Source organism: Pleurodeles waltl, chromosome 5 (assembly GCF_031143425.1).
Source record: "Pleurodeles waltl isolate 20211129_DDA chromosome 5, aPleWal1.hap1.20221129, whole genome shotgun sequence".
Lineage (NCBI taxonomy): Eukaryota > Metazoa > Chordata > Amphibia > Caudata > Salamandridae > Pleurodeles > Pleurodeles waltl.
This window is the reverse complement of record NC_090444.1, coordinates 1864545279-1864565694: the sequence shown is the minus strand read 5'-3', so window position 1 is coordinate 1864565694 and position 20416 is coordinate 1864545279. Positions and strand designations below refer to the sequence as shown.

Below are 20416 nucleotides of genomic sequence, written 5' to 3'. Positions count from 1 at the left end.
AGGTTCAAGATTTACAATCAATACTTTAAATGAAAGGTACTTCACTCAGGTATCCTAGGAACTTTGAATCAGCAAAATAGCATGTACAGTTTTGGCAAAAATGGCAATAAACTACTTTAAAACTAGACAGTGCAAATTTCAACAGTTCCTGGGGGAGGTAAGTGTTTGTTAGATTTGCAGGTAAGTAAACCACCTACAGGGTTCAAGGTTGGGTCCAAGGTAGCTCACCGTTGGGGGTTCAGAGCAACCCCAAAGTTACCACACCAGCAGCTCAGGGCCAGTCAGGTGCAGAGGTCAAAGTAGTGCCCAAAACACATAGGCTTCAATGGAGAAGGGGGTACCCCGGTTCCAGTCTGCCAGCAGATAAGTACCCGCGTCTTCGGAGGGCAGACCAGAGGGGTTTTGTAGGGCACCGGGGGGGGACACAAGTCATCACAAAAAATACACCCATAGAGGCACGGGGGCAGCCGGGTGCAGAGTGCAAACAGGCATCGGGTTTGCAATGGAGTTCAATGGGAGACCCGGGGGTCTCTTCAGCGAAGCAGGCAGGCAAGGGAGGGGGCTCCTCTGGGTAGCCACCACCTAGGCAAGGGAGAGGGCCACCTGGGGGTCGCTTCTGCACTGGAGGTCGGATCCTTCAGGTCCTGGGGGCTGCGGGTGCAGTGTCTTTACCAGGCGTCGGGTTCTTAGAAGCAGGCAGTCGCGGTCAGGGGGAGCCTCTGGATTCCCTCTGCAGGTGTTGCTGAGGGGATTCATGGGGGTCAACTCTGGCTACTCACAGGGTCGCATTCGCCGGGGAGTCCTCCCTGTAGTGTTGGTTCTCCGCAGGTTGTGCCCTGGGGTGCTGTAACAAAGGGGGTGAGCTTTGAGGCTCACTGCCAGCTGTTACAGTTCCTGCAGGGGGAGGTGAGAAGCACCTCCACCCAGTACAGGCTTTGTTACTAGCCACAGAGTGACAAAGGCACTCTCCCCATGTGGCCAGCAACATGTCTGGTGTGTGGCAGGCTGGTAAAACTACTCAGCCCACACTGTAAGTCGGGTATGGTTTCAGGGGGCATCCCTAAGGTGCCCTCTGGGCTGTATTTTACAATAAAATGTACACTGGCATCAGTGTGCATTTATTGTGCTGAGACGTTTGATACCAAACTTCCCAGTTTTCAGTGTAGCCATTATGGTGCTGTGGAGTTCGTGTTTGACAGACTCCCAAACCATATACTCTTATGGCTACCCTGCACTTACAATGTCTAAGGTTTTGCTTAGACACTGTAGGGGCATACTGCTCATGCTCCTATGCCCTCACCTATGGTATAGTGCACCCTGCCTTAGGGCTGTAAGGCCTGCTAGAGGGGTGACTTATCTATGCCATAGGCAGTGTGAGGTTGGCATGGCACCCTGAGGGGAGTGCCATGTCGACTTCCTCGTTTTCTCCCCACCAGCACACACAAGCTGGCCAGCAGTGTGTCTGTGCTGAGTGAGGGGGTCTCTAGGGTGGCATAAGACATGCTGCAGCCCTTAGAGACCTTCCCTGGCATCAGGGCCCTTGGTACCAGGGGTACCCGTTACAAGGGACTTACCTGGATGCCAGGTTGTGCCAATTGTGGAAACAAAGGTACAGGTTAGGGAAAGAACACTGGTGCTGGGGCCTGGTTAGCAGGCCTCAGCACACTTTGAAATCATAACTTGGCATCAGCAAAGGCAAAAAGCCAGGGGGTAACCATGTCAAGGAGGCATTTCCTTACACAACCCCCCACCCCCCTCCCCAAACGAAAGAGGATGAGACTAACCTTTCCCAAGAGAGTCTTCATTTTCTAAGTGGAAGAACCTGGAAAGGCCATCTGCATTGGCATGGGCAGTACCAGGTCTGTGTTCCACTATAAAGTCCATTCCCTGTAGGGAGATGGACCACCTCAACAGTTTTGGATTTTCACCTTTCATTTGCATGAACCATCTGACAGGTCTGTGGTCAGTTTGAACTACAAAGTGAGTACCAAAGAGGTATGGTCTCAGCTTCTTCAGGGACCAAACCACAGCAAAGGCCTCCCTCTCAATGGCACTCCAACGCTGCTCCCTGGGGAGTAAGCTCCTGCTAATGAAAGCAACAGGCTGGTCAAGGCCATCATCATTTGTTTGGGACAAAACTGCCCCTATCCCATGTTCAGAGGCATCAGTCTGCACAATGAACTGCTTGGAGTAATCTGGAGCTTTGAGAACTGGTGCTGTGCACATAGCTTGTTTCAGGGTGTCAAAGGCCTGTTGGCATTCTACAGTCCAGTTTACTTTCTTGGGCATTTTCTTGGAGGTACGTTCTGTGAGGGGTGTCACTATTGATCCATATCCCTTCACAAACCTCCTGTAGTAGCCAGTCAAGCCAAGGAATGCCCTGACTTGAGTCTGGGTTTTTGGAGCTTCCCAGTCCAGAATAGTCTGTATCTTGGACTAGAGTGGCTGAACCTGGCCTCCACCTACAAGGTGTCCCAAGTAAACCACAGTTCCCTGCCCTATCTGGCATTTGGATGCCTTGATAGAGAGGTCTGCTGCTTGCAGGGCCTTCAAAACCTTCTTCAGGTGGACCAGGTGATCCTGCCAGCTGGAGCTAAAGACAGCAATATCGTCAAGATAAGCTGCACTAAAGGACTCCAAGCCAGCAAGGACTTGATTCACCAACCTTTGGAAGGTGGCAGGGGCATTCTTTAAACCAAAGGGCATAACAGTGAACTGATAGTGCCCAACAGGTGTGGAGAATGCTGTCTTTTCTTTTGCTCCTGGTGCCATTTTGATTTGCCAGTACCCTGCTGTCAAGTCAAAGGTACTTAAGTATCTGGCAGCACCTATCTTTTCAATCAATTCATCTGCCCTTGGAATGGGATGGGCATCTATCTTGGTAACAGAATTAAGTCCTCTGTAGTCCACACAAAACCTCATCTCTCTCTTTCCATCTTTTGTGTGAGGTTTGGGGACTAAGACCACTGGGCTAGCCCAGGGACTGTCAGAGTGCTCAGTGACTCCCAATTCCAGCATCTTGTGGACTTCCACTTTGGTGCTTTCCTTAACTTGGTCAGACTGTCTGAATATTTTGTTTTTGACAGGCATGCTGTCTCCTGTGTCCACATCATGTGTACACAGGTGTGTCTGACCAGGGGTTATGGAAAAGAGCTCAGCAAACTGTTGCAGGACCTTCCTACAGTCAGATTGCTGTTGGCCAGAGAGGGTGTCTGAATAGATCACTCCATCTACTGAACCATCTTTAGGGTCTGAGAGGAGATCAGGGAGAGGTTCACTCAGCTTCCTGGTCCTCATCTGTTACCATCAACAGATTCACATCAGCCCTGTCATGGACGAGTTTGAGGCGGTTCACATGGATCACCCACCTGGTAGGTGACCTGACTCCCTCTCTAGGACTAGGTAAGGGCCACTCCATCTGTCCTGAAGGGCCCTGGGAGCCACAGGCTCCAGAACCCAGACTTTCTGCCCTGGCTGAAATTCAACCATAGCAGCCTTTTGGTCATACCACATCTTTTGGAGCTGTTGGCTGGCCTCAAGGTTTTTGCTTGCCTTTTCCATATACTCTGCCATCCTTGAACGTAGGCCTAGTACATAGTCCATTAGCACAACGAGGGTCCCCTCTGGTAGCCAAGAAAAAAGAATTTTAAGTAAACAATTCACATAAAAAAATGAATTCGATACATCAGTCCATGTTACTCAAAATTCTTTGGTCCAGTAGTCAACCAGTCAATAATCGATAAGTCCAAAGTTTATTCTGAATCTGATTCACATTCAACAGTCTGAAATCCACAGAATGTTATCCTTCCAGCCTCTGATTCACGCTCAAAAAGTATGAAATCCACAGGATTTTATTATTCCAGCCAACACGTGTTTCGTCTTGGGAAGTTTTTATATCCCTTACGACTTCTTCAGGGCTTGTTTATTCATCACTTTTCAAGATGCCATCGATGATGTAAGTTACTCAAATCCAAATATGCTTGCAACACTAGTAATATTTCAACGTAAGATCCAATCAACCCGTTAGTCCGAATCTTCTCATATTGTGGCAAGCTGCGTCTACAAGTATGGACGCTTCGGGATATAAAAACTTCCCAAGACGAAACACGTGTTGGCTGGAATAATAAAATCCTGTGGATTTCATACTTTTTGAGCGTGAATCAGAGGCTGGAAGGATAACATTCTGTGGATTTCAGACTGTTGAATGTGAATCAGATTCTGAATAAACTTTGGACTCATCGATTATTGATTGGTTGACTCCTGGACCAAAGAATTTTGTGTAACATGGACTGATGTATCGAATTAATTTTTTTATGTGAATCGTTTACTTAAAATTCTTTTTTCTTGACTACCAGAGGGGACCCTCGTTGTGCTAATTTCTTAGTTTGAGGTTGTTTTTCCTCGGAGGGTAGGGTGTGTTCCCTCATGAGGTTCCCCGTGATGTACTTAGGGTAGATTGGCACCCTTAGCGCCATATTTCCTCAATTTACACCTGCTTTATTTTTCCTAGTACGTAGTCTACTATATCTTGTTTAGGCTCATGAAGAGGTCTCTCCCAGCCTTCTTTTACAAGAGCTGACAGGATGGCCAAACAGAAGTTCAAAGGGGGAAAACCCTACTCCCTTCTGAGGCACCTCTCTGTAGGCGAAAAGCAGACATGGCGAGAGGACATCCCATCTCCTTTTGAGTTTTTCAGGGAGCCCCATGATCATGCCTTTCAAGGTCTTGTTAAATCATTCTACAAGACCATTGGTTTGTGGATGGTATGGTGTGGTGAATTTGTAAGTCACCCCACCCTCATTCCACATATGCTTCAGGTATGCTGACATGCAGTTAGTACCTCTGTCGGACACCACCTCCTTAGGAAATCCCACTCTGGTAAAAATACCAATGAGTGCTTTAGCTACTGCAGGAGCAGTAGTGGACCTAAGGGGAATTGCTTCAGGGTATCTAGTAGCATGATCCACTACTACTAGTATGTATTGGTTCCCTGAGGCTGTGGGAGGTTCAAGTGGACCCACTATGTCCACACCCACTCTTTCAAAGGGGACCCCCACCACTGGAAGTGGAATGAGGGGGGGCTTTGGGTGTCCACCTGCCTTACCACTGGCTTGACAGGTGGCACAGGAGACACAAAACTCCTTTACCTTCTGGTACATGTTGGGCCAATAGAAATGGTTGACTAATCTCTCCCAAGTCTTGGTCTGCCCCAAATGCCCAGCAAGAGGAATATCATGAGCTAAGGTCAGAATGAACTCCCTAAACTCCTGAGGCACTACCACTCTCCTAGTGGCACCAGGTTTGGGATCTCTTGCCTCAGTGTAAAGGAGTCCATCTTCCCAATAGACTCTGTGTTCCTGTTATTTTTCCTTTTGGTCTCTTCAGCAGCTTGCTGCCTAAGGCCTTCAAGAGAGGGACATGTTTCTTGCCCCTTACACAACTGTTCCCTTGTGGGTCCCCCTGGGCCCAGGAGCTCAACCTGATAAGGTTCTAACTCCATGGGCTCAGTTCCCTCAGAGGGCAGAACTTCTTCCTGGGAAGAGAGTTTCTCTTTCTCTTGTTGTGTTGAAGCTGGTTCCCCAGTCTTCTTTCCTTTTCTCTTGGAGGGTTGGGCCTTTTTTCCAGGCTCCAACACCACTTTTTCACCCTGAGTCCTGCACTGTGCCCTTGTCTTGACACACACCAGTTCAGGGATACCCAGCATGGCTGCATGGGTTTTGAGTTCTACCTCAGCCCATGCTGAGGACTCCAGGTCATTTCCAAGCAAACAGTCTACAGGGATATTTGAGGAGACCACTACCTGTTTCAGGCCATTGACCCCTCCCCACTCTAAAGTTACCATAGCCATGGGATGTACTTTAGTCTGATTGTCAGCGTTGGTGACTGGATAAGTTTGTCCAGCCAGGTATTGACCAGGGGAAATCAGTTTCTCTGTCACCATGGTGACACTGGCACCTGTATCCCTCAGGCCTTCTACACTTGTCCCATTAATTAAGAGTTGCTGCCTGTATTTTTGCATATTAGGGGGCCAGGCAGCCAGTGTGGCTAAGTCCACCCCACCCTCAGAGACTAATGTAGCTTCAGTGTGAACCCTGATTTGCTCTGGGCACACTGTTGATTCCACTTGGAGACTGGCCATTCCAGTGTTAGCTGGAGTAGAGTTAGAAGTGGAACCTTTCTTGGGACAGGCCTTGTCTCCAGTTTGGTGTCCCTGCTGATTACAGCTACGACACCAGGCCTTTTTGGGATCAAAGTTTTTACCCTTGTACCCAAAATTGGACTGTGAAGAGGCTTTGGACCCTCCCTCCTGAGCAGGTTTTTGGGGCCCTATAGAAGACTCTTTTCTTTTTCCCTTGGATGTCTCGACACTCTTACCCTGGGGAGTCTTTGTGACCCCTTTCTTTTGGTCACCCCCTGTGGAAGTCTTGGTCACCCTAGTCTTGACCCAATGGTCCGCCTTCTTTCCCAATTCTTGGGGAGAAATTGGTCCTAGGTCTACCAGATGCTGATGCAGTTTATCATTGAAACAATTACTTAACAGGTGTTCTTTCAGAAATAAATTGTACAGCCCATCATAATCATTTACACCACTGCCATGAATCCAACCATCCAGTGTTTTAACTGAGTAGTCAACAAAATCAACCCAGGTCTGGCTCGAGGATTTTTGAGCCCCCCTGAACCTAATCCTGTACTCCTCAGTTGAGAATCCAAAGCCCTCAATCAGGGTAGCCTTCATGAGGTCATAGGATTCTGCATCTTTTTCAGAGAGTGTGAGGAGTCTATCCCTACACTTTCCAGTGAACATTTCCCAAAGGAGAGCACCCCAGTGAGATCTGTTTACTTTTCTGGTTGCACAAGCCCTCTCAAAAGCTGTGAACCATTTGGTGATATCATCACCATCTTTGTATTTAGTTACAATCCCTTTAGGGATTTTCAACATGTCAGGAGAATCTCTGACCCTATTTATGTTGCTGCCACCATTGATGGGACCGAAGCCCATCTCTTGTCTTTCCCTTTCTATGGCTAGGAGCTGTCTCTCCAAAGCCACTCTTTTGGCCAACCTGGCTAGCAGGAGGTCATCTTCATTGAGGCTGCCCTCCATGCTTCCAGAGTTGCTGGACTCTCCTGTGAGAGAAGCAGCATCTCTGACTATCACTTGTGGAGACAGGGTTTGAGGGACCCTTGTCTCCGTAACTAGGACTGGAAGGGGAAGTTCTCCTCCACATCACTAGCTTCCCCCTCTGTGAGGACATCATCAGAGGGGTTGTTTTTAGCAAACTCTGCCAAGAGCTCCTGGAGCTGTACTTTGGTAGGGTTTGAACCAGTTTTTGTCTTTTTGATTTTGCAGAGAGTACTTAACTCTGACATCCTAAGATGCAGGTAAGGGGTGAGGTTGAGCTCCACCACCATCTCTTCTGCAGCAGACATTATTTCTCTAAAAGTTGGAATACATTTTAAGAATCTAAAACTATCTCTAGAACTTAATCCAAACTTTTACAAAACTTGTAAACTCTAAAAGAAATGCTAACAGGGACTAACACAAGGCCCTAGCAGGACTTTAAAAAATTTAGAAAAATAGCTCAAATTTAAAAAATCAGTTTCTAATGACAATTTTTGGAATTTAGTTGTGTGATCAGGTATTGGCTGAGTAGTCCAGCAAATGCAAAGCCTTGTACCCCACCGCTGATCCACCAATGTAGGAAGTTGGCTCTGTATGTACTATTTCAAAGTAAGAAATAGCATGCACAGAGTCCAAGGGTTCCCCTTAGAGGTAAGATAGTGGCAAAAAGAGATAATTCTAATGCTCTATTTTGTGGTAGTGTGGCCGAGCAGTAGGCTTACAGTGTGGGCAGTTTTACCAGCCTGCCACATACCAGACATGTTGCTGGCCACATAGGGGGAGTGCCTTTGTCACTCTTTGGCTAGTAACAAAGCCTGTACTGGGTGGAGGTGATTCTCACCTCCCGCTGCAGGAACTGTAACACCTGGCAGTGAGCCTCAAAGGCTCCCCCCCTTTGTTACAGCACCCCAGGGCACTCCAGCTAGTGGAGTTGCCCGCCCCCTCCGGCCACGGCCCCACTTTTGGCGGCAAGGCCGGAGGAGATAATGAGAAAAACAAGGAGTCGTCACTGGCCAGTCAGGACAGCCCCTAAGGTGTCCTGAGGTGACTCTGACTTTTAGAAATCCTCCATCTTGCAGATGGAGGATTCCCCCATCTTGCAGATGGAGGATTCCCCCATTAGGATTAGGGATGTGCCCCCCTTCCCTCAGGTAGGAGGCACAAAGAGGGTGTAACCACCCTCAGGGCTAGTAGCCATTGGCTACTAACCCCCAGACCTAAACACACACCTAAATTGAGTATTTAGGGGCTCCCAGAACCTAGCAAGGTAGATTCCTGCAACCTAAGACGAATAAGGAATGCTGACCTGAAAACCCTGCAGAGAAGACGGAGGCACCAACTGCTTTGGCCCCAGCTCTACCGGCCTGTCTCCCCACTTCAAGAAAAACTGCAACAGCGACGCGTTCAACAGGGTCCAGCGACCTCTGAAGCCTCAGAGGACTACCCTGCATCTAAAAGGACCAAGAACCTGCAAGGACAGCGGCTCTGCTCCAAAGAAGAAACATCTTTGCAACAAAGAAGCAACTTTTAAAGAACACACGTTTCCCGCCGGAAGCTTGAGACTTTGCACTCTGCACCCGACGCCCCTGGCTCGACCTGCGGAGAACCAAGACTACAGGGAGGGACTCCCCGGCGACTGCGACCCTGTGAGTAGCCAGAGTTGACCCCCCTGAACCTCCCCAGCGACGCCTGCAGAGGGAATCCAGAGGCTCCCCCTGACTGCGACTGCCTGGTAAAGACACTGCCCCGCAGCCCCCAGGACCTGAAGATCGACCTCCAGTGCAGAAGCAACCCCCCAGGTGGCCCTCTCCCTTGCCCAGGTAGTGGCTACACCGAGGAGCCCCCCCCACCCCCTTGCCTGCCTGCTTCGCTGAAGAGACCCCCGTGTCTCCCATTGAACTCCATTGCAAACCCGACACTTGTTTGAACTCTGCACCCGGCCGCCCCCGTGACGCTGAGGGTGTACTTTTTGTGCTGACCCCCCCCCCCCCAAATGCCGTACATAACCCCCCTGGTCTTCCCTCTGAAGACAAGGGTACTTACCTGCTGGCAGACTGGAACCTGGGCACCCACTTCTCCATTGAAGCCTATGTGTTTTGGGCACCCCTTTGACCTCTGCACCTGACCGGCCCTGAGCTGCTGGTGTGGTAACTTTGGGGTTGCTCTGAACCCTCAACAGTGGGCTACCTTGGACCCATCTTTGAACCCTGTAGGTGGTTTACTTACCTGCAAAACTAACAAACACTTACCTCCCCCAGGAACTGTTGAAAATTGCACTGTGTCCAATTTTAAAATAGCTTATTGCCATTTGTATGAAAACTGTATATGCTATTTTGCTAATTCAAAGTCCCTAAAGTTCCTAAGTGAAATACCTTTCATTTAAAGTATTGTTTGTAAATCTTGAACCTGTGGTTCTTAAAATATACTAAGAAAAGATATTTTTCTATATAAAAACCTATTGGCCTGGAATTGTCTTTGAGTGTGTGTTCCTCATTTATTGCCTGTGTGTGTACAACAAATGCTTAACATTACCCTCTGATAAGCCTAATGCTCGACCACACTACCACAAAATAGAGCATTAGAATTAACTCTTTTTGCCACTATCTTACCTCTAAGGTGAACCCCTGGACTCTGTGCATGCTATTTCTTACTTTGAAATAGTACATACAGAGCTAACTTCCTACACTGTCCTTCACCCACTCCTCCGTATCAAGCCTGTCTCTTAACCGGTTTGTAAGTGTTTCTGTTGAAGCTGATTTCAAGTGCCCAAGGACACTGCAAGCTTTGTTCTTTGAAACTCTTTAAAAATTCAGATTTATTTGTTGGTAAGATTTCATAGTATGTTTGTAATGTGTTCCTCCTATTTCTTGGAGACTGAGGGTGAAGCGTTTAATTGTTTCACTAGACTTGTGGAAGCAAATCATTCTCCCTGAACTTCCGGTGAGTGCTAGTAATGGCTGTGGGTTTTATATTTTCAGTCTTGTTGGAATGAATACCTAACGACGCGGATCGAGCAGAATCTCGTTCTGAATTGTACTTGCCCTATTGCGGACTGCCCTGCGCAGCCTACCTCCGAGTTCATCTGCAGCATCATTTCATCTAAGGACACGATAGAGAAGGTAGGTGCACTGAGGCTGGATCTCCGGCGAACCAAACACTGTGTTGCTTTTAGGCGGAGTGGTGGAATGGAGAGAGCAAGAGAAGAATGCCAGTCCAGTGGAAAAGGTGGGCCTCTTGGTGAGAACAAGATCCACCTTGGAGGGGAGAGGAGTGATGGTGGCTACGAAAAGTTGGAAATGATGAATGGTGAAATAATTATTTTGAGGGCAGGTTGAAGCTGCGTATCATGGGAAGAGCAGCGGGCTTTGGGAGACTATGGAAATAGATGGAATAAAAGGTACTGTGCGTGGGCCGAAGAACAGAACCGGAGCCTTGAAGGAAAAAGTAGATACGATGACTGGAAAAGTGGTCTCCTTGGGAAAGGGAGAATCTTGGTCTTTTGCTGCAGATGGCAGAAGGACATGAGAGGTGGTAGATAGTCATTGCTTGGCAGAAGATGATAGAATGGACAAACTGAAGAGAGGTGAGGGGATAGAGTGTCAGTTCTTAGCGGAAGATAGTGGAATGGATAGAAAGAAGCATCGGTCCCTGGGAGAAGATGATCGAATGAAGAGAGCAGAAGAGGTAAAGGATCATATGGTGGGATGAAAAGAAAGGAGGCCATAGGTTGTAAATGATCGGTCCTGGCAGACGATGGTGAAACGGACAGACTGAGGAGAGGATGGGGTGTTAAGCATCGCTTCCTGGTTGAAAATGGTGGATTGCTCTGAATGAAGAGGGGGGTGTAGAGCATCCTAGGGTTACATGGTATTTGTTTTAGTGCCGCATACAACACGGAGGTGGCCTTTTGCAATTTGTGATGTACATCTGCGAGTTAGATTGTTACTACTGAAGTTAATAATATGTGAGGACTTCTTTTTTGGTGCGGATCTAAAGGAGAAGGGATGATCTGTTTTTTCCAGGTCCAGTGTTGTGTGATCTACAGTTTGCATGACCTGAAGCTATAAAGTTCTGCCGCCTGCACATACCGTTTTGAATCAGGTTGGCGGTTTTCCGAATATGTGCAGCATGCTAGGGTGCCATGGTGATGAGCCTGGATTACTAGTTGAACAGGAAAGAATGGTTCTGTAGTAGGTGAAAGGTCGACAAAGAATATAAGTTACAGACATTAGGGTTACACGTAGATTAAAGTCTACTGTGAGTTGTGGAATACTGACTTCAATCAAGATAAGCACATGATTGCTACACCTGTGGTTAGATTGCACGAAGCTGCTCGCCTGGGTAGATTGCACGAAGCTGCTCCTCTGGGTAGGTTGCACGAAGCTGCTCCTCTGGGTAGGTTGCTCGAAGCTGCTCCTCTGGGTAGGTTGCACGAAGCTGCTCCTCTGGGTAGGTTGCACGAAGCTGCTCCTCTGGGTAGGTTGCACGAAGCTGCTCCTCTGGGTAGGTTGCACGAAGCTGCTCCTCTGGGTAGGTTGCACGAAGCTGCTCCTCTGGGTAGGTTGCACGAAGCTGCTCCTCTGGGTAGGTTGCACGAAGCTGCTCCTCTGGGTAGGTTGCACGAAGCTGCTCCTCTGGGTAGGTTGCACGAAGCTGCTCCTCTGGGTAGGTTGCACGAAGCTGCTCCTCTGGGTAGGTTGCACGAAGCTGCTCCTCTGGGTAGGTTGCACGAAGCTGCTCCTCTGGGTAGGTTGCACGAAGCTGCTCCTCTGGGTAGGTTGCACGAAGCTGCTCCTCTGGGTAGGTTGCACGAAGCTGCTCCTCTGGGTAGGTTGCACGAAGCCGCTCCTCTGGGTAGATTGCACGAAGCCGCTCCTCTGGGTAGATTGCATGAAGCCTGCAGTCAGGGCTTTTGTTTAGTTCTTGACGTGTGTAGACTTATCAGTTTCCTTTCTCCATCTGACTCTCTATAGTACGAGAAGGCCCTGCTGCGAGGCTATGTGGAATGCTGCTCTAACTTGACGTGGTGCACCAACCCCCAGGGATGTGACCAGATTCTGTGTAAAGAAGGGCTTGGCAGTGGGGAGGCCTGCTCCAAGTGCTCCTGGCTCTCCTGTTTCAGCTGCAACTTCCCAGAGGTGAGTGACACGGGCGGACACTTGCTGGGAAAGGATGAGGCTTGAAAGGGGAGGACGTAAGCTACCTGTAAGGGAGTGTTCTGGTATCTGTTATTGGTAGTAGGTCCTAATACCATTATGTAGAACACAACATGCAAATATGTAAATTCCTAAAATGCGCAATTACAGTCATTATTACTTTAATGCATAAACGCACAAAATGGAGAGAATAATTCCATACATATTCCTTAGAGCTAAATTTGGGCCCCTAGGACCGGTGTTGAAATCTAGTGCAGAGTGAACCTAAAACTAACTACACAGCACTTGTCCTGACTGTATGCCTAATGCTAGCCCTTACTGAGAGAAAGGGTCCTTTGCATGGACTGGAAATGCTGTGCTGTTTTACTGTGTTTTCTCTTGCCTGTCCTTCATTGAACCCTACAGTTGGCCAGTTCACTGAAGGTTTCACTATACTGTTTGTCAGTGGAGCGTGACATCTGCTAACATCGCACTCAGCACAAAGTGACCTCTCAACTGAGGCCACGATGACACTGGCGGTAGTCCTAATGGAATTATAGTAGTAACACAGACCTTTGCTGCTTCCCTGGTCACCTGGGGGTCCCTTTCAACTCGGTCTCTCTGGTTTAGGCCTGTCTGGTTTCCCCTCCAGCCAAACTGGATTCCTTGCCATTATCATGCAAGACACATACAAACCCTGCTTCCCCTTGTTCAGTGTAGGTTTTCCCTGCTAGAGAAACTTTCTGTGTTACTCACTGTCGCCTAGCAGTGGTGATATTCTCCATTTGGTCTCTCTATGGCAAACAGACATTGACGCCTTCACCAGTACTAACTGGGATGGCCTTTCGCTTCCTACTGCAGGAGTTCGGATAATCAACGGACAAAGGAGGAGGGTTGGCAGAAGAACAAGAACCGTACCTTCCTTGTCCCAGACCTCTGCCTGATCCTCCATATTGGCAGAAACACCGGGCTTTCTCGCACCAGCACTAGATGGTGTTCACATCCCTCTATGATGTAAACATATGGGTCCCATGAGAAGCCTACCTTACTTACATGCCCCATCTCCCTTCATATGGTGATGGAATTGGTTGACAATAACTAGATTCATTTCACAGGAGTAAAGTATGGCGGTTGGAGTGTACTTAAATATTTTCTGACCAGTGTAGGAAGTTGGCTCTGTATGTGCTATTTCAAAGTAAGGAATAGCATGCACAGAGTCCAAGGGTTCCCCTTAGAGGTAAAATAGTGGTAAAAATAGATAATACTAATGCTCTATTTTGTGGTAGTGTGGTCGAGCAGTAGGCTTATCCAAGGAGTAGTGTTAAGCATTTGTTGTACATACACATAGACAATAAATGAGGTACACACACTCAGAGACAAATCCAGCCAATAGGTTTTTGTATAGAAAAATATATGTTCGATGGCATCTGTCGCTGTAGATACACATGGTATGCATGAGCTCGCCATCTGGTGTTGGGTCGGAGTGTTACAAGTTGTTTTTCTTCGAAGAAGTGTTTTCGAGTCACGGGACCGAGTGACTCCACCTTCTGTGCTCATTGCGCATGGGCGTCGACTCCATCTTCGATTGTTTTCTTTCCGCCATCGGGTTCGGACGTGTTCATGTCGCTCCGAGTTTCGGAACGGAAAGATAGCTGAAGACGGAAGATTTTCGACGGTATCGTTGCGATCCGGTTAGAGATAGACACATACGACGACGCGTTGAACATCGAAGCGCTTCGGTGCCCTTCGGGGTAGATTTCGGCACCCCGTCGGGGCCTAGTCGGCCCGACCGCGTGGAGGACAACGCCGATGGATCGGACCCCGTTTCGATTCTGCCCCGAATGCCACAACAAATATCCTTATACGGACCTGCACTCGGTCTGTAATCTGTGCCTGTCACCCGAGCACAGTGAAGAATCCTGCGAGGCCTGTCGGGCGTTCCGGTCCCGAAAAACTCTGCGCGACCGTCGAGCGAGAAGACTGCAGATGGCGTCCACGCCAAAAGAGCGTCGACAGTTCGAGACAGAAGAAGAACAGGAGGAATCCTTTTCCATCCAGGATTCAGACTCCGACGAGCTACACTCTACAAGAACTGTGAGTAAGACGTCGAGATCAAACCTTAAAAAAGGAAAGAAGGCCCAGGGGACGCCACTGCCAACCGGCCATGGCTCCACCCAAATTCTCGGTGACCAACAATCGGCACCGAAAAAGGCCCATTCAGTGTCGAGATCGTCCGACTTCGGTCGAGACACCGGCACGCAGCCTCCTCGGGACCGAGAGAGTGCTAAACAGAAGCATCGACACCGAGAGTTCGGTGTCGACACCGATCGACGCCGAGACAGTGGCGCCGAAGACCATAGAGGCCAAGAATTTTCGGCACAGAAAAAGAGGAAGGTTACCTCGGAGCCGAAAAAACAATCGACAGGGCTTTCGGAGCCGAAAAAAGCGACATCAGACCCTGTTTCTGGCTCCTATACCGAAGAGCATTCTATGTCTTCTCAACTGAAGAAACATAGATTTGAACAAGAACTGCAATCCACTGACGTGGATCACACGCAAAAGCGTATCTTTATTCAGCAGGGGACTGGGAAGATCAGTACCCTTCCACCTGTCAAACGAAAGAGAACGCTTCAGTTTACTCCTCAGCAAGAAACAACACAAAAGGTAACACCTCCTCCCTCGCCTCCACCTGTAACTCCGGCTTCGCCAACTTACACCCCGTCACATTCGCCAGCTCACACCGCCATGAGCCACGACGACCAAGATCAGGATGCGTGGGACTTGTACGACGCACCAGTGTCTGATAACAGCCCAGACACATACCCAACTAGGCCATCACCACCGGAAGACAGCACAGCCTACTCACAAGTGGTGGCTAGAGCAGCTCTATTCCATAATGTGGAACTACACTCAGAACAAGTAGAGGATGATTTTTTATTTAACACCCTCTCCTCAACCCACAGCTCCTACCAAAGCCTGCTGATGCTCCCAGGCATGCTACGCCATGCAAAGGACATTTTCAAGGAGCCAGTTAAAAGTAGGGCAGTGACGCCTAGGGTGGACAAAAAGTATAAGGCGCCTCCTACGGACCCTGTCTTCATCACCTCTCAGCTGCCACCAGACTCTGTGGTGGTAGGGGCTGCCAGAAAACGGGCAAACTCACACACTTCTGGGGATGCACCTCCCCCAGATAAAGAAAGTAGGAAGTTCGATGCAGCCGGGAAGAGGGTTGCTGTCCAAGCAGCAAACCAGTGGCGCATCGCAAATTCACAAGCGCTGCTAGCGCGATACGACAGAGCCCACTGGGATGAGATGCAGCATCTCATTGAACATCTCCCAAAAGATCTGCAAAAAAGAGCAAAACAGGTTGTTGAGGAGGGTCAAAACATTTCCAACAATCAAATACGCTCCTCCATGGATGCAGCAGACACGGCCGCAAGAACCATTAATACGTCGGTTACCATCCGTAGGCACGCATGGCTCAGAACGTCTGGATTCAAGCCAGAAATTCAGCAGGCAGTGCTTAACATGCCAGTAAACGAGAAACTTCTGTTCGGTCCGGAGGTCGACACAGCTATAGAAAAGCTCAAGAAGGACACTGACACTGCCAAGGCCATGGGCGCACTCTACTCCCCGCAGAGCAGAGGATCTTATAACACCTTCCGCAAAACACCTTTTAGAGGAGGGTTTCGGGGTCAGGCCACACAAGCTAGCACCTCACAGTCCGCACCGCCCACCTACCAGGGACAGTACAGGGGAGGTTTTCGGGGCCAGTATAGAGGGGGGCAATTTCCTAGGAATAGAGGAAGATTTCAAAGCCCCAAAAACACTACCAACAAGCAGTGACTCACACGTCACTCACCCCTCCCACACAACACCAGTGGGGGGGAGGATACATCAATATTACGAAGCATGGGACAAAATAACTACAGATACATGGGTCCTAGCAATTATCCAACATGGTTATTGCATAGAATTCATGCAATTCCCTCCAGACATACCACCAAAATCACAAAATTTATCAAAATACCATTCACAACTTCTAGAGATAGAAGTTCAAGCACTACTGCAAAAAAATGCAATAGAATTAGTACCAAGCACACAAATAAACACAGGAGTTTATTCACTGTACTTCTTGATACCAAAAAAGGACGAAACACTGAGACCAATTCTAGACCTCAGGGTAGTAAACACATTCATCAAATCAGACCACTTTCACATGGTCACACTACAAGAAGTGTTACCATTGCTCAGAAAACACGACTACATGACAACCCTAGACCTCAAGGACGCATATTTCCATATACCAATCCATCAATCACACAGGAAATATCTAAGGTTTGTATTCAAAGGAATACATTACCAATTCAAAGTATTGCCTTTTGGTTTAACAACCGCTCCAAGAGTATTCACAAAGTGCCTAGCAGTAGTCGCTGCACACATCAGAAGGCAGCAAATACATGTGTTCCCGTATCTAGACGACTGGCTAATCAAAACCAGTTCGCTCACACAATGCTCAAACCACACAAATCAAGTCATACAAACCCTCTACAATTTAGGGTTCACCGTCAACTTTGCAAAATCAAACATTCTGCCAAGCAAAGTACAGCAATATCTAGGAGCCATAATAGACACAACAAAAGGAGTAGCAACGCCAACTCCACAAAGGATCCACAATTTCAACAGGGTCATTCAACACATGTCTCCAAACCAAACAATACAAGCAAGAACAATACTACAGCTCCTAGGCATGATGTCCTCATGCATAGCCATTGTCCCAAACGCAAGACTGCACATGAGGCCCTTACAACAGTGCCTAGCCTCACAGTGGTCTCAAGCACAGGGTCACCTTCTAGATCTGGTGTTGCTAGACCGCCAAACTTACCTATCGCTTCTATGGTGGAACAGTATAAATTTAAACATAGGGCGGCCTTTCCAAGACCCAGTGCCACAGTACGTAATAACAACAGATGCTTCCATGACAGGGTGGGGAGCACATCTCAATCAACACAACATAAGAGGACAATGGAACATACATCAAACAAAACTGCATATAAATCATCTAGAATTATTAGCAGTTTTTCAAGCACTAAAAGCTTTCCAACCAATCATAACCCACAAATACATCCTTGTCAAAACAGACAACATGACAACGATGTATTATCTAAACAAACAAGGAGGAACACATTCAACGCAGTTAAGCTTGTTAGCTCAAAAAATATGGAAGTGGGCAATCCACCATCAAATTGGTCTAATAGCACAGTTTATTCCGGGGATCCAGAATCAGCTGGCAGACAATCTCTCTCGAGATCACCAGCAAGTCCACGAATGGGAAATCCACCCACAAATTCTGAACACCTACTTCACACTCTGGGGAACACCACAAATAGACTTATTTGCAACAAAAGAGAACGCAAAATGCCAAAACTTCGCGTCCAGATACCCACACAAGCAATCCCAAGGCAATGCCCTATGGATGAACTGGTCAGGAATATTTGCTTACGCTTTTCCTCCTCTCCCTCTCCTTCCTTACCTAGTAAACAAATTGAGTCAAAACAAACTCAAACTCATTTTAATAGCACCAACGTGGGCAAGACAACCCTGGTACACAACACTGCTAGATCTGTCTGTAGTACCACACATCAAACTGCCCAACAAACCAGATCTGTTAACGCAACACAAACAACAGATCAGACACCCGGACCCAGCATCGCTGAATCTAGCAATCTGGCTCCTGAAATCCTAGAATTCGGACACTTACAACTTAGCCAAGAGTGTATGGAAGTCATAAAGCAGGCCAGAAGGCCATCCACTAGACACTGCTACGCAAGTAAGTGGAAAAGATTTGTTTGGTACTGCCATCATAATCAGATACAACCACTAGAGGCAACTCCAAAACACATAGTAAATTACTTGCTCCATTTACAAAAAGCAAAGCTAGCCTTCTCTTCTATTAAAATACACCTTGCAGCAATATCTGCATACCTGCAAACTACATATTCAACTTCCTTGTATAGGATACCAGTTATCAAAGCATTCATAGAAGGGCTTAAAAGAATTATACCACCAAGAACACCACCTGTTCCTTCATGGAACCTAAACGTGGTTCTAACAAGACTCATGGGCCCACCCTTCGAACCCATGCACTCTTGCGGAATACAATTCCTCACCTGGAAAGTTGCCTTTCTCATCGCCATTACATCTCTAAGAAGAGTAAGTGAAATTCAAGCGTTCACAACACAAGAGCCTTTTATACAAATACATAAAAATAAGGTCGTCCTACGACCTAATCCAAAATTTTTACCAAAAGTTATTTCTCCATTCCATCTAAATCAAACGGTAGAATTACCAGTATTCTTCCCACAGCCAGATTCTGTGGCTGAAAGAGCACTACATACATTAGATGTCAAAAGAGCATTAATGTACTACATTGACAGAACGAAGAACATCAGAAAAACTAAACAGCTATTTATTGCATTCCAAAAACCTCATGCAGGTAACCCAATATCAAAACAAGGTATAGCCAGATGGATAGTTAAATGCATCCAAATCTGCTACCTTAAAGCAAAAAGACAACTGCCCATTACTCCCAGGGCACATTCAACAAGGAAAAAAGGTGCTTCAATGGCCTTTTTAGGAAACATCCCAATGCAAGAAATATGTAAGGCAGCCACTTGGTCTACGCCTCACACATTCACCAAACACTACTGTATAGATGTGCTATCCGCACAACAAGCTACAGTAGGTCAAGCTGTATTAAGAACTCTATTTCAGACAACTTCTACTCCTACAGGCTAAACCACCGCTTATGGGGAACTAACTGCTTACTAGTCTATGCATACCATGTGTATCTACAGCGACAGATGCCATCGAACTGAAAATGTCACTTACCCAGTGTACATCTGTTCGTGGCATCAGTCGCTGAGATTCACATGGACCCACCCACCTCCCCGGAAGCCTGTAGCAGTTCAGAAGTTACCTTCAATTTTGTACATTTGTATATATATTACTTAATCCTTTAATAGGTACATACTTACATTTTTCATTGCGCGGGCACTATTACTATAGTACAACTCCTACCTCACCCTCTGCGGGGAAAACAATCGAAGATGGAGTCGACGCCCATGCGCAATGAGCACAGAAGGTGGAGTCACTCGGTCCCGTGACTCGAAAACACTTCTTCGAAGAAAAACAACTTGTAACACTCCGACCCAACACCAGATGGCGAGCTCATGCATACCATGTGAATCTCAGCGACTGATGCCACGAACAGATGTACACTGGGTAAGTGACATTTTCATTTCTTAGTTTATTTTAAGAACCACAGGTTCAAATTCTACATGTAATATCTCATTCGAAAGGTATTGCAGGTAAGTACTTTAGGAACTTCAAATCATAAAAATTGCATGTATACTTTTCGAGTTATTGACAAATAGCTGTTTTAAAAGTGGACACTTAGTGCAATTTTCACAGTTCCTGGGGGAGGTAAGTTTTTGTTAGTTTTACCAGGTAAGTAAGACACTTACAGGGTTCAGTTCTTGGTCCAAGGTAGCCCACCGTTGGGGGTTCAGAGCAACCCCAAAGTCACCACACCAGCAGCTCAGGGCCGGTCAGGTGCAGAGTTCAACGTGGTGCCCAAAACACATAGGCTAGAATGGAGAGAAGGGGGTGCCCCGGTTCCGGTCTGCTTGCAGGTAAGTACCCACGTCTTCGGAGGGCAGACCAGGGGGGTTTTGTAGGGCACCGGGGGGGACACAAGCCCACACAGAAATTTCACCCTCAGCAGCGCGGGGGCGGCCGGGTGCAGTGTAGAAACAGGCGTCGGGTTCGCAATGTTAGTCTATGAGAGATCTCGGGATCTCTTCAGCGCTGCAGGCAGGCAAGGGGGGGGTTCCTCGGGGAAACCTCCACTTGGGCAAGGGAGAGGGACTCCTGGGGGTCACTTCTCCAGTGAAAGTCCGGTCCTTCAGGTCCTGGGGGCTGCGGGTGCAGGGTCTCTCCCAGGCGTCGGGACTTTGGATTCAAAGAGTCGCGGTCAGGGGAAGCCTCGGGATTCCCTCTGCAGGCGGCGCTGTGGGGGCTCAGGGGGGACAGGTTTTGGTACTCACAGTATCAGAGTAGTCCTGGGGTCCCTCCTAAGGTGTTGGATCTCCACCAGCCG

The 20416-nt window shown here is 47.9% G+C and overlaps 1 protein-coding gene across 1 annotated transcript in view; it reads left to right on the top strand.

Moving 5' to 3' along the window:
• Positions 1–20416, top strand: part of CUL9 (cullin 9) — a 576404-nt gene that overhangs the window by 404724 nt on the left and 151264 nt on the right. The window contains exons 33-34 of the mRNA XM_069236395.1: positions 10099–10239; positions 12094–12258. Coding sequence (XP_069092496.1) covers positions 10099–10239; positions 12094–12258 — 306 coding nt within the window. The remainder of the gene's footprint in view (positions 1–10098; positions 10240–12093; positions 12259–20416) is intronic.